At 45.1% G+C, this 14522-nt stretch overlaps 1 protein-coding gene across 1 annotated transcript in view; it reads right to left on the minus strand.

The window, feature by feature from the left end:
* Positions 1 to 311: 311 nt before the first annotated feature.
* Ark2c (arkadia (RNF111) C-terminal like ring finger ubiquitin ligase 2C) overlaps positions 312 to 14522 on the minus strand; it is a 107256-nt gene continuing 93045 nt past the window's right edge. Inside the window, exons 4-8 of the mRNA XM_059246527.1 lie at positions 8540 to 8669; positions 6731 to 6835; positions 6330 to 6425; positions 843 to 949; positions 312 to 429 (exon numbers count right to left, since the gene is read on the minus strand). Of these exons, the coding sequence (XP_059102510.1) occupies positions 312 to 429; positions 843 to 949; positions 6330 to 6425; positions 6731 to 6835; positions 8540 to 8669 (556 nt within the window). The remainder of the gene's footprint in view (positions 430 to 842; positions 950 to 6329; positions 6426 to 6730; positions 6836 to 8539; positions 8670 to 14522) is intronic.

Below are 14522 nucleotides of genomic sequence, written 5' to 3' on the forward strand. Positions count from 1 at the left end.
TCTAGTTCTCAGCAGCTGGGCCCCCCCTTCCCGCCCCTGCTCTGGGCACGGCCAGCTCCCTCCCCCTGCACAGCAAGGCGATGAGGCAGTCACCATTCTGGGTGGGTGGGTCCTTCCCCACCCCTCCCCCACCCCTCCCCTCCCCTCCCTCAGACACTGGTACCAACTCCTCTTTCCACAAAATGTGCTTGCAGGCTTCTTCTCTACGTCAAATGGCTCAGAAGGCAAAGTTTGGCTGCAAGGGCTATGGCCGTGGGGGGCGGGGGGGACCTGGTGAAGGAAATGGGGCATTCACTGGCTAGCTTCCTCCCTCAGCTGTCGGCTCCCAGCTGTGTCTCAATGTCCACTCGGCAGATGGGGCATTTCTTGCTCATGGCCAGCCACTGGTCCACACACAGTTGGTGGAAGAGATGCATACAAGGTAGGCGTCTGGAAAAGAGGAGAGTCAGGTGACCAGCAGCAGGGGCAAGGTGATGGGAACCACTGGGGACTTGATAAAGGGGGCTCTTGGAACCCAGACCCTGGAGTGAGGCTGCGGCTGAGATGGGAAACCATGACTGGAAGTAACTCTCAAAATATTCTTCAATAAAAGCCTTGGCTTTGTCTTAGACCCACCCAAGCCAATATCATCACACTTTGTCTCCACCGCCCCATGTTCATGGTTACCACATCTAAAATATTCCACGCTCTGCTTTACTAGTGCAACCGTGAAACACTGTAGCACGCTTGGCACCCTAATGTACATGCCAACTAAGGGCTTCCTTCCTTGAGCATGCAGTGCAGTGGCAGGGCACTAATACCCATGAGAGAAGGGGGAGGAACTCAAAGAAGTGGCCTCTCACCTCACATCTTCTCCATCTTCCAGCATAGACAGACAAATGGTGCATTTCTCATCTGTGTCTGACTCCTCCCCCTCGTCTTTCTTCCCCTTGCTGTCCTGGGGTCTTCGCTGTGAGTAGAGAAAAAAAAAAAAACCATTTAGTTGCCTGGTACAGACTCCTGCTGGCCACTGGCTTCGTCCACAGCCTCCTCTCACTCTGGTAGTCTCTGCCTTCCCTAGGGGTCGGTCTCTTTAAGTACTCATCCCTAGCTCCTCACTCTTGCTTCTGGAGAGAGAAGGTTAAAGTCAAGTGAAGAAGAGGGCAGCAGACTGCTGGTGGTTGTCCTGGACGCTGTGAGGGGCCCAGTGTTTGGAAAGGAGGAGCCAAGCTCCAAGTCATTCTGCGCTTTGCAAAGCTACAGTCTGCGAATTTTGGCTTCCCCTGTCCACTTCCTCTCACACCCTGTCCAACATGTACCCCTACCTCTAGGTCTAGAATGCTTCATTCATTCATTCATTCATTCATTCATTCACACACATTCCTCATTCACTCTTTGTCACTGTTGTCCATTCATCTGCTTTCCTTATTATTTCTCCACCGCCATTACCCCTCTAATTTGTACCATGTGGTTCTAAACTGTTTTCTATAGTTGTATTTCTCTCCCTAGCCGGAAAGTTCCCTTAAGCTACTGAGCTCTAGTATGAGGTTAGCCACTGTGTTGCTACTGTGCACACTTCCTGATTTACACAGTTCTCTCCATAATTCTATGTTAATTATTTGACAACAGTTAAGCACTCTGCAGAACGTTTTCAAGTTTTACATGTGGCCGAGTACAAGGCATGCCATTGCTGTTTAATAAATATTCTGGGGAAGGAAAAAATCTAACCACTGAATTAACTCCGTCCACCTTCCATGTCCTCATCCCCACACGGCAGACGTCAGATCTAAGTCTGAGAGTAACCACAGAAAGAAAATCATCCATTCTGCCCTCTCTCCAGGGGCAAGCAAACCGCAAAGTCATTTTACAAAAAGACACATGGAGTCACAGATGAAGTCCAGAGAATGACATTGGGGCCAGGCCTAGATGTCAGGACTACCTACTCTGGTTGGGAGCTCCAAAGCTCCGTGCTCTGGCTTGGTCTGGGGGTGCTCTGCCCTGGCTAGAACATACAAGGAAGCCTGTTGCTTCCCCTTGATGCCTCCCTCATGTGCCCCATGTACCAGCTGCAAATGATGCCAGGCTTCTGCAAGGTCCCTTTATCCAGAAAGCCAAGCAGTCTCCATTGTCCTATGTGTTTGCCATGCAATATTTTTAGTATTTGTAGGGTCATGACGATCTGCCTGCTGGAGGGTCAGCAGTTTTGGGGGTAGGACTGGCCCTGCTAGAGAAGAAATGACCAACAAAACAGCATTAAGCTCCAACCATATGTCTAGTTTCTATTGCTTTTATCCACCGTTTTTCATGATTTCCTCTTTGTGTCATAACTTCAGTTCAAAAGTATCTTGTTTAGCTATTTCTAATCTATATTTCTCTCCTTTTGCATCACATTTCTCATTCTCAATCTTTAATCTCTCAGATATTTCTTTTTCTCCATTATCTACAGAACTTCGTGTTGTGGAATATTATTTTAATGAGGCAATGATGTGTCACATTTGTTTCTGCTGTGGAATATTACTTTAACTGTGTAAAAGTGTGTTACATATGTTTCTGCTGTGGAATATTACTTTAACTGTGTAAAGGTGTGTTACATTTGTTTCTGTCGCCTTTGTTTAATTCTGTAAAGATGTGTTGCTGTTTCACCTTGCCTGCCTAAGACACCTGATTGGCCTAATAAAAAGCTGAATGGCCAATAGCTAGGCAAGAGAGGGCTAGGTGGGACTTGAGGGCAGAGAGAACAAGTAGGAGGAGAAATCTGGGCTCAGAAAAAGAACAAAGAGAGTGAGGGAGAAAGAGAGGGACACACCCAGGGCCAAAAGCCAGGCAGCTGCCAGCCAGATGTGGAGATAGCATGAATGTAAGATATACAGAAAGGAAGGAAGGAGGGAGGGAGGGAGGGAAGGAGGGAAGGAGGGAGGAAGGAAGGAAGAAAGAAAGAAAGGTAGGTAAAAAGCCCCGAGGCAAAAATGTAGATGAAGAGAAACAGGTGAAGTTATAAGAGCTAGCAAGAAATGAGCATAAGATAAGGCCAAGCATTCATAACTAATATTAAGTCTCTGTGTCATGATTTGGGAGCTGGTTGGGGGCCCAAAAGAAAAAGCCTGCTACAACTTTGATTTTAACTTCAACTTTTTTTCAGCATTTATTTAATATTCACTATTCATCTACCTTCACATTTCATCAACATTTCTTTATAACTTTGATAATCTTAGTTTTTTGTTGTTTTGTTTTTGGTTTTTGGCTTTTGAAATAGGGTCTTACTGTGTAGTGTAGGCTGTCCTGTAACTCAGCGATTCCCCTGCCTCTGCCTCCCAAGTTCTGTGATTAAAGGTGTGAACTACCAGGCCTGGCTTGATAACCTTGACTATTCTGTACTTTACTTTCATTCCTCTTCCTACTCTTATTTCTTTCATATAGTCCTATTTTAATGTCTATATATTCTATTTATTATTAGTTAAAATGTACTTTTTGTTTTCTATTATTTTAGTCTGTTAAAAATTTTTAAGCTGTTTTAACATTGTATTTGCATCCTAAAGTTTATGAACATTTTCTTATCTTACATTCTTCCTATTTCTTCTCTACAATATTTTCCTCTTGGTTATCTCTTGAGTTTTAATCCTCCTATTTTTTTCTCACTGATTCAGCCCCCTAAGCTCATATATTTATATGGTCCCCAGCTGGTGGAATTGTTTTGGATGGACTAGGAGGCGTGACCTTGTTGGATTAAGTATGTTACTGGAGGCAGACTTTGAGATTTCAAAGAACTTGTACCATTCTTGGTATGCTCTCTCTGCCTCCTGTTTTTGGGTCAAGATGTGTGCTCTCAGAGGTTCCTTCTGCCATGCCTTTGTTCTGCCACTGAGGTCTCTAACCTGAAACTGTAAGCCTGATTAGACACTTTTTATAAGTTGACTTGGTTATGGTGTTTTATCACAGCAACAGAAAAGTAACAAAACAGAGGAGATGCATATTTGATGGTTTGTGGTCTTTGATACTGACACCAGGCACACAGGCAAGAACTGGGAACAGCAGCTTACCATTTGCTCTTCCTGAGCACTAGGTAGGTACTGGGCCCTGTGTATGAAGCTGCATCATCCCACTGCTTTCTTTCTTTTTTTTTCTTTTTTTTTTTTTTTTTTCTTTTTTTGTTTTCCGAGACAGGGTTTCTCTGTGTAGTTTTGCGCCTTTCCTGGAACTCGCTTTGGAGACCAGGCTGGCCTCGAACTCACAGAGATCCGCCTGCCTCTCATCCCACTGCTTTCTGTAGCAGCCATGTTGGAAATAGAAAAGATGGGCCACAATCCACAGCCACACAGCTGCACTCAGAAGGACTGAAATTCAAAACTGGCTGTCTAACTTCAGTCCCAAGTAATTTCAACTATTGCTGTCCTGTGTCTCAACAGAGTGGATGAAGGTCTCTAGGTGCACCGTGATGAGCCTTGCACTGCCCTTAATTTCCCTAAATTTGCTTATTTTTGATTCAACATTAGCTTTTTTGGTACAGCGATTCTAGGTTACATAAAAACTAAGCAACTGAAGTGTATTTCCAACCCCCACTATAGGGATCAGAGGAAGCCCTGAGCAATGAAGCCCTTGGTGAGTGTGTATTTTGACATATGCACAGTCATGTCAAGGATGCCCAAGTCCCCAGACCCATGGGACAATTAGCAAATCTGTTACCAATATGGCCCAGTCTCAAGAGAAATGGCAAAGCTTTTCTTGAGAGTCCAAGCCTGAGTCTTTATGCACACTTCATCAATGTGTGCAAAGATTAGCAACTTCAGTTTCCTCCGCCTGGAGATTTACAGCCTGAGACGGCTCACCTCCAGAGACTCCTACTGAGACCAGCCAATCCCTCCCCTGTGCTGTACGTAATAAACATGCCTAGGTTCCAGGCTGCAGGGGTAATGTTAGAGAACCCGACCTGAACCCAGCTCCATTGTCTGTGTGTCTGTCCTTTCTTCACTCCCTCACTGCTCCTAGCCAGGGTTCTAGGACCCAAGTCACGAGCAGGTGGTAGCCCCACCTCACAGCTTCTCCTTATATGATTATCTCATGTTATGTGGTAAACTTGTGACAAATGATGAACCAATACTGGCCATTATTAGCTGAAGTCCGTTAGTTTCCATGAGTTAAGGGTTGGATCTGAAATGCTAAAGGTTTCACTGCCCACTGACGACTTTGGAAAGTGACTGGATCCTCAGGGTAGTAGTCTTATTAATTGATTAATCCACTGATGCATCCTAATTTGATAATATTGTAGGTGGTGGGAAGTAGGAGATAGGACCTAGTTGGAAGAAGTAGGTCATTGGGGTGTTCTCTGGAAGGGCATACCTCTTTCCCAGAATTTGTACTTTCTCGGTTTCCTAATTACCAGACCTCGCCACAGAACCAGAGACAAGAAACTACAGACAAACTTCCCAAACTCTGAACCCAGAAGAACCTTCCTTCATGGCAGTTGTTTTTCTTGGGGATTTTGCCACAGTGACAGGCAAGCTAACCAACTCAGAGATCCTGGAAGCCTTGTGTTTTTGGTAAATGCATAATGTTACCTGTTTACATTAGGATGCCATATAGAATAATTTGCTGCACCAACAAAATCCCTGGCACTCTGTCTATTCCTGCCCCCCACAATGGCAACCCCTGATCTTTCTTCTTTTTATTCTTTCTGTAGTGTTGTTTTCTGGAATGCCCAACAGTTCCCAGTATACAGTTTACAGCCTGTGGGGCTGTCTCCTTTCACCTTTTAGTGCATACTTAAGCTCCCTCCACATCTTTTCATAGCTCATGGATTATTTCTTTATGGATGCTTATTTATTTACTTACTAAAGAACATTTTGGCTTCTTCCAGGTTTTCATTTGTTTTAATTGAAATAATGTTTTAAAAGCTCATATTTCTGGGTGCCAGCCCTACAGATTCTACTACTAAGGTCAGTGGGTACAGTCCATAGTTCTGAAACTTTCAAATTCCACCCCATTTAGAGGCCTTCTTTGTCCATTCGTCCTTACGAGAGAGAACTTTGAATTATTTTCTAAGGCATTTTCTATTACCCTTGTGTGCAGGAGCCCCTTTGCCCCCAGACTGATAAAAAACACTGATTATCTATATACCGATGCATGCACAAATACACTTGTGACCACTCTAGCCAACATCCACACACTCAGCCTTTCCTCCCTCCTGACCACACCTGTTGTGAGCCGATGAGACAATCCTGAGGAGCCATCTAACCAGAGCGGAGGCTTCTGGGCTTTGGATGGTGTCCCCTGCAGATGGCCAGGCTGGTTCAAGCAGACAAGCTGACATCTCCCTTCCCACCCCCTGCCCATGCAGCTAGACTCCGCAGCCTCACCTTCTTGTACTTGTGGGGGAAGGTGAACCTCTCGATGGTGTTCTGTACGGCTCCTCGAGTCACGTTTCCCAACCTGTCCTCGAGCTGCAGCAGCTCCTGCCAAAAGGAAAACACCAGCATGTGTGCTCGACATGTACAAATACACATAAACAACATGGGAAGGATGAACAAGCGGGAGGATGTGTGCAGGAAGCAGTCACACTGCCAGCCGGAAGCACTTGTGTAGTGTGGGAAGCTGCACTTTTCTCTTCACGCCCTCTTTCTCTCTTACTTTCCATCCCAGGACTTCCCACCACCCGCATCTACCCACCGCATCTACCCACCAACGAGGACAGTCAGAGAGAGCAGCTTATGAGCGGTAGTGTGCCAACTAGTCAGTGCCATACAGGGCAGCAACATACCTCGTAGCTCTCCCGAACAGCAGAGGTGTGTCGACTAGGATTTAGTCCCTGGAGAGCGAGGAAGTGAAGCTGTGGGTAAGGGTAGTTTCGAATTTCATGGACAACCTGATAGGGAGAAGACAGTTTTGGAGAGAGTGAGCATCCCAGGCTTCTCCTGGGACCAACAGACAACTCCTCCGCCCTCAACCACCAGACAGCACACCCGTGACCTACTGCAGGCAGCAGGGCTGTCCCCCCCTCTTGTCTCCTACCCTACTCCTGAAGAGCCAGGAGGAACCTGAATAACCATCAACACAGGGGCGCTGACCCTGACCGAGCACCAGCTGAACGCTTCCTGTGACTAAGCAGTTTAACTGCCTCCCCTGATGGAAACTGCAGGTCCAATCACAAATCCCCATTTTCCTGAGGGGGGATGAATAAGGCACAAGTAGATTAAACAATCAGCTTGAGCCACTCAAGCAAGTGACAGAGTCAAGACACAGGCCTAAGCAGCAGCTGGGTGGCAGGAGCTTCCTCTACTATCCTCAAGAGCAACAGGATGGCTACGGGTCAGTGCCAGGGCCAAAAATGTCAGTAACCAAGGTAAATAGTATTGGAACACAGTGTCTCTAAGTCGAAATGAATTTTTACAAACCTATGAGAAACAATGCAGACTCTAGCCCCCAACTGGCTGATCTCTGTTTTATTCAGCCTTCCCTAACTCCAGCTAGGAGTCAGGCCAGCTACCATCAAGCTTCCCACTGCATACACTACAGCCAATGATTTAAACTCTCGAGGCCTCAGTTTGTCAATATGCAGATGGACATGATGCCTGGTTGTACGGGATACTGGCAGGAGGAAGTAAGACTAGTTCGGTGAGGTGTTCATAATCGTGTCTGGTAGGTAGTAAGTGCTCCTTCCCCAAGCCACGGGGTGGCTAATGAGAGAATCCAGGGCTGAGGAGGTAGAATTCTGTTTGGGGACAGCAACAAGAGTTTCTCTTGGTATTGTGTGTCACTTGCAACCCCAAACCCAACCTGAGTTTTCTAGCACATTCGGGGTTCTACAGCCCCAAGATGGCTGCTCCTGGGGAGGGGGTGGCCTGAGTCTGCAGGGAGGTCCCTCTAGGCTCTCTTGTGACCCTCGAACCAACCTTGTGAGAGTCACACAGAGTGGTGTCTACACTCCATCTCACAAAAAAAGTAAAGTCATGCTCAGGGAGACAGAAGTATGGGGTCGGGGGAGGCAAAGGTCAGGTTCAGGTGTTGTTCCTCAAGAGCTGCCCTCTTTGTTTCATGAGACTGAGGTTCTCAGGAGCACCAGCAGCTCACTGATAAGGCTCGGCTGGCAAGCCAGTGAATCCCAGGAATCTGCTTGCCTCCACTTGGCCAGCTTTAGTGTTAATAGGCACACACCACCATGCCTGGCTTTTTGTGGGTGTGCTGGGAATCAAACTCAGGTCCTCGTGCTTGTCCAGCAGGCGTCTTACTGACTGAGCCATCTCCCCAGCCCCAGGGCAGTCTCTGCGCACCGGACATTTCCCCAGACTACAGCCTGCCATGCTGCCTCTTCCACCCGACACCCCTCAGCAGTGTAGGGCGTTTGGACTGACTAGTCACTTGCTCCTTTTCATCTTTCTCAAGCTGTAACAAGCTCTGGGGCTGAGAGTGGAGGGCAGCTGCTGGTCCGCCTGGGAGCCAGGACTCAGAGGACCCTGGGCACCCGAGAGCCGAGAGCCGTGGTCTCAGCTCACCACTAGCACGCAGTAGGCAGTGAGGAAGTTCATGTCCCATGTCGTCGTCCCCTCCCCCCCAGGACTCTGTGACTTACCATCTGGGTGGAGGAAGAGTTTCTGGGGAAGTGGTGCATTCGAGGAGTTGCTAGGTAATGCTGATAGTGCTGAGGGATGGGCCGCACCTGGAACTGGGCAGGACTCAAGCCGGTGTCCACACTGAGATCCCTGCCGAGACACAGCCTCGTGAGCTACAAGGTGGGGGAGGCACCAACCGGTTTCAGAAGAGGTCTCACACACCACCTTGGGCCAAAGGCGGAAGACACACTGCAGACTCTGCCCCTCAGAGTGGGAGAAATGGCATTAACAAATCTTCCTACAAGCTGCTTACCCACAACGAACTGTCTCCATGTCCCTCCTGGACCTGCATCTAAGACCTTTCAGTCCGAGGCATAAGGACCATTTTTCAAGAACCATGTCCAATGCTCCCTTCCAAGGAAGAGTCTAAATGGAGCAGGTCTGGGATACTGAGCAAAGGAAGCCAAAGCCAGACTGAGGATGGGCAGTGGCCATATTTTTACCACCCAATAAAACCACAAGTGAGGGACTCCCTCTACTGCTCATCCTACAGGTTAGAAAGGAATCCTAGTCCACCCTGTCACTCCTAAAAGTTTAGAAAAAGTCACTTCATTTAAACATTTCCAAATTTGATGGAAACTGTAAACCCACAGACTCAAATGATTAACAAATTTCAACAGTGTAATGCAAAGAAAATAACCCCAAAGTACATAATAATCACATTTGAAAAAACAATAAAGATAAAAGTTTAAAATTAACCTGAGATTAAAGAAGAAGGCCCCTCAGATAGAGAAGCTTGGTACTAATTATCATAGAAGCAGCCGGGAGAGAAAGAGATGGCCTCAATAAGAAAAAATAAATAAACTATCGAGCATAAAGTCTACACCCAGCAAAAAATGATTTTCAAAATGAAGGTAAGGTAAAGCTTTTTCGGATGAGCAAAGGCTGAAAGGAGGTAGTGCTTATAGGCCAGTGTCACAAGAAATAGTCAAGTAAGATCTGCAGACAGGGAGAAAATGATGCCAGGTAAGAACTTAGATCCATACAAAGGAACAAAGAGGAATCGGCCACTAACGAGAAATAGAGCCAATTTTGGGTCTGTGGAGAAAACGCAAGAGGAGAAACTGGAACATTCTGTCATAACCAAAGGCAGGAATGCTACTGATGTGCACCAGGGTCATGGCAGAAAGAATCTTCCAGAAGAGGCTTCCATCAGCCAGGTTTGGATAACCTGCATGTCAGTAACTATAACAACAAAAAGATATTGAAGCCCGTGAAATACATTAAATGTATTTAATGATGATGAGATGATGCTGGACAAAACCATCCTCTCTGAAGGATGCTGTCAAGGGACCAGCTCCTAACCCAGAAGACTAGTAAACAAAGAGAATACACAGCGTCTGCCTTGCCAAGGTACTTAGAGTAACCAAATGGTTGATGAGGGTCATTTCTCATAGTGAAGTTTTCCAGCACCCATATGAATAAGGAATTATTAAATTACCTGTCACCATTTTTGCATCCTCCAAAGAAATAGAGACCCATGCAGAGGTCATCAATTTCTGCCAACATTACAGAAGGACAGGCAGCCACACAGAGTACTTTCTGGTAGAAAAACAGTAGTGTTTCCAAAGTGTTTCTGCTAAGAAATAAGAGATGGAGAGAGAGGGAAAGAGAGGGGGGGAAGGGGAGAGAAAAGAGAGAGAGGGGGGGAGAGAGGAAGAGAAAGAGGGAGAGAGAGAGGAAGGGAGGAAAAGAGAGAGAGGGAAAGAGGAAAAGACAGGGAGAAAGGGAGGGAGAGGTAGAGAGAGGGGGAGAGAGGGAGGGAGGGAAAGAGGGAGAGGGAGAGGGGGGGGGAACTGAGGACTTTTTAAATGGTTTCTTAAGACAGGGTCTTATTCTGTAGCCTAGGCCAGAAGTGAACTCACAATCTTGCCTCCACCTCCAAAATGTTAAGATTGCAGACATGAGCTGCCCTTGTTCCACTTTTGAGGACATCTGAAGTGATCAGAGTATAACAGCAAAATCTAGATAAGGAGGACTCTTCAGGAAGAGCAGTCTAGTGTCTACACACACACACACACACACACACACACACACACACACACGAGAGAGAGAGAGAGAGAGAGAGAGAGAGAGAGAGAGAGAGAGAGAGAGAACTATTAAAGGCGTTCCTGCTTCCAGCCATGTTTTAAGATAACAGAGACTGCATTTATATCCTCCACTGTAAGCCACTGGAAAACTGGACAGAATACACACAGCATCTGCTTTTGGATACCACATAAACCAGCACAAAGCTGTGACCCAGGTGACCGTACAGCCTCACTGACTTTACCCGAGAAGGTATCCAGGCCAGAAACACACACTGGTGTTTGAGAAAGACTGGTGTTCTCTCAGGTGGAGGACTCACTCACTTCCTGCAGGGAGCTGAGGTCTCTGATGTTTGTGGTGCAGTGTCCTGAAGAGGAAGTCATTGCATCAAATGAGAATCAAATGAGAGTTCCAGAAGTCTGTGGTGTCCCCTTGAGTCTTTACTGAACAGTAAGTTATATGGGTAGGGCAGTTTCTCAACCTGTGGGTTGCGACCCCTGGAATGACCCTTTTACAGGGATTCACATATCAGATATCAAATACCTGCATATCAGATATTTACATCACAATTCACAGCAGCAGCAAAATTACAGTTATGAAGTAGCAACAAAAATAATTTTATAGTTGGGGTTCACCCTAACATAAGGAACTGTATTAAAGGATAGCAGCATTAGGAAGATTGAGGATGGCTGTGTAGGGTGACATCCCACAGGTTGAGCAAAGTACTCATGAAAATAGTGATTCCTAGAATTTAGACAGATCAAAAGACCTTTGAATTCTGTTTAAGAATGAGACTTCTTGCTCACCACTAAGGGCCTTTACTAAAGACTTCAGAACACTCTTTCAAAGCTAGCCTCTAAGCTTTATTAGGGCAGATCTAGAATACTTGCTGATTTAGGGACATTTGAGATCTTCTGTAATAAGACTTAACAAGCCTCCAAAGACTCCAACAGATCCACAAGTGCTATTTACCAGAACAAAGCCCAACATTCCATAAATGACCAAAGCAAATCCAGTTAATCAACAATCTATAGCTCCGAATGTCCACAGTTCAGCAGGAAATAACTGGTCATGATAAAAAGAAGGATAATATGTCCTACAGTTGGGGGAAAAATCAGACCACAGAAATACCGTGACACTGGAAAGCGGCAGTGATGGCGGAATTAGCGAATAAAGATGCCGAAATAGCCATTATAACCATGTCCAAGTGCACAGAGAATCACAAACGTAGGGAAGCGGTTCCAGACAGTGGTGTAAGAGGAGCTTCTTGGGATGAAAAATGCAATGTTGAAAATGGAAACTTCACTGGGTTGGGTCAACACCAGATTAAGACTAGTGATTTAAATACCCAGCAATAAAAAGAATCTAAATGAAGCATGCAGACAAAAAGGAAGAGAAATTTAAACCTCAGTGACACTGCCAAGCGAGCAGCCTGTTGGGTAAACAAGGACCACCCTCTCCAAAGGGCCAAAGAAAGGTTAAAGAAAAGAAACATGTTAGAAAAACTTGCAAAACAGATTTCCAAAACTGCTAAAAAGCAAAAGAACACAGATTCAAAACCCTCAACATCTTTCCAGCTGAGCTACAAAAAGAGAATCTGCCCAAGATACATAAATTCCTGGAAAATACTAATAAAATTCTAACGCCAGCCCAAGGAAACAGAAGAGCCATGAACAGAGAGAAGAATTTCAGATTTTTCAAGCCGGGTGGTGGTGGTGCAGGCCTTTTATCCCAGCACTCGGGAGGCAGAGGCAGGCGGATCTCTGTGAGTTCGAGGCCAGCCTGGTCTACAGAGCGAGATCCAGGACAGGCACCAAAACAACACAGAGAAACCCTGTCTCAAAAAAAAAAAAAAAAAAAAAGAATTTCAGATTTTCTGCTAGTCATAAAGTAAACCAAAAAACCATGGAATGATATCTTAAACAAAAAAATTACTGTCAACACAGAAGCCTGTACCCAGCAAAAAATGTCTTTCAGAATGAGGTGGAATAAGACATTTTAAGTCAACCAAATTTGAGAGTGCAGCTGACCAGCACAAGAAGAAATAATAAAGGAAATGCTCCAGACTGAAGAAAAGTGCAGGTAGAAACTCAGATCTAATCAGAGGAATAAAAACTTCTGGATATTCAGATTATATAAGAAATATACAAGGTTCTTCCCATCCATTAATTTTTCTCTTTGAGATCTGGCTGTTTAACAGTGGACACTAGCAAACATTTTCTATAAAGAGCCACATAGTGACGATTTCAGGCTTCAAGAGCAATACACTCTAGCACAGCAACTACTATTCAAAAGCAGCCACAAACCATTTGTAAACCAATAGGCATGGCTGTGTTCTAACAAAACTACTTTAAAACAAAAAACAAAAAACAAAAAAAAAAAAAACAAGGACTGGGCCAGATTTGACCTATAGTCCATAATTTGCCAGGCCACCGGTTTAAAGCAAAAATTATAGCAATGTATGTGTCAATTATATATGCACATATTCATATATACGTATATATATATATATATATATATATATATATATATATATATATACCCATAGAAGGAATAAGAAACAATATGAAAGGAGAAATGTAAGTATACCGTTATTAGTATATGGTTCCATTTCACACAAAGCGATATAATCTATTTAAGGTAGAGCGACTATACATATTTGCAATTAATAAGCACATTGATAAACAAAATAGTGACACAACTGTGAATCTAGTATTTATTTTTAACACTCGACCAACCCAAACTAAGGTACACAATAGACAAAAAAGACAAGGCAAACAGAAAACGAAGCAAGACAGTAGATTCAGCCTTAACTATATGGATAATTATAATAAATGTAAATGTTCTACATATTCCTACTAACAAACACAGACTTTCATCTGGAAAACAACAGCCAACCATGGTGACACCTGACAAGGATGGAGACCTTGGGCTGTGGCTCAAGTTCAGGGTCAGGTTTTAGACAGGGATAGAGAAGGGAGCTACTGAGAATTATCTCCCAAGGCCTGATGCTCTCACTCAGTCTTAGGCCAGGACATCCACTTGAGAACTGATGGGGAAGGGTATGATATCCCAAAGTAAGACCAGGATAGCCTTAAACTTGAGGTTGGACCAGGCCTGAGGCCAAATCCTCAGAATGACCCAGGGCAGAATTCAGTGGCTTCTGATGGTATGAAAGGAAAGGACTGGGGAGGTGGTGGCTGTTACAGACTACTCCTTCCCTCCCAGGAGTGCCCTCCAGAGGGTTAGAGGAGCTTCCTCCTATGGTGCATTTCCTGTCATCTAATTACTAGGCTGTCTCCTGGAAGACAAGCCTCCTCCATAGAAGAGAATGGGGATACAGTTAACATGAATTATTGACAAAACAAAACAAACAAACAAAAAACAACAACAACAAAAAACTTAAGGGGAAAAAAAACAAAAAACTTCAAGGGAAAAAAAAAACCTTTCTCACCATTGGGCCTACCCTTGTGGAAGCAGAGCTCATTACAGGGAGAAGAATCTGCTGCCCCAGTGGGGATAGGACAAGCAGAATGAGGTGGGGGTGAGTCCACACAAGACTGTGGAATACGGACCAGCCTCCTGGATTCCTATTCTTAGTGTTTCTCAGGGCAGCAGGGAATGCAGAGAGGTTCAAAAGAAAAATAAGACCAGGTTTGAATGGATAGGCAAGCTAAGGACAGGCAAGACACATCGCACTGCTCCTGACTCCTCCCAAGGGTGATCTTACTACCGCAGGGTCCCACTGTCGACCCCCACCTGTGTAGTCCCATGTGCAGTGTTGGACCCTGTGTTTGTGTTCAAGGGCTCTGGGTGCTCTGTGTGTGCTGAATTGAATCAAACTGAATTGACTTGACTGCTGAGGGACAGAACTGAATCCAGACTGCAATTAAATCTTCCTAATTTGAATCTGCT

This window comes from Peromyscus eremicus, chromosome 19, assembly GCF_949786415.1.
Source record: "Peromyscus eremicus chromosome 19, PerEre_H2_v1, whole genome shotgun sequence".
Taxonomy (NCBI): domain Eukaryota; kingdom Metazoa; phylum Chordata; class Mammalia; order Rodentia; family Cricetidae; genus Peromyscus; species Peromyscus eremicus.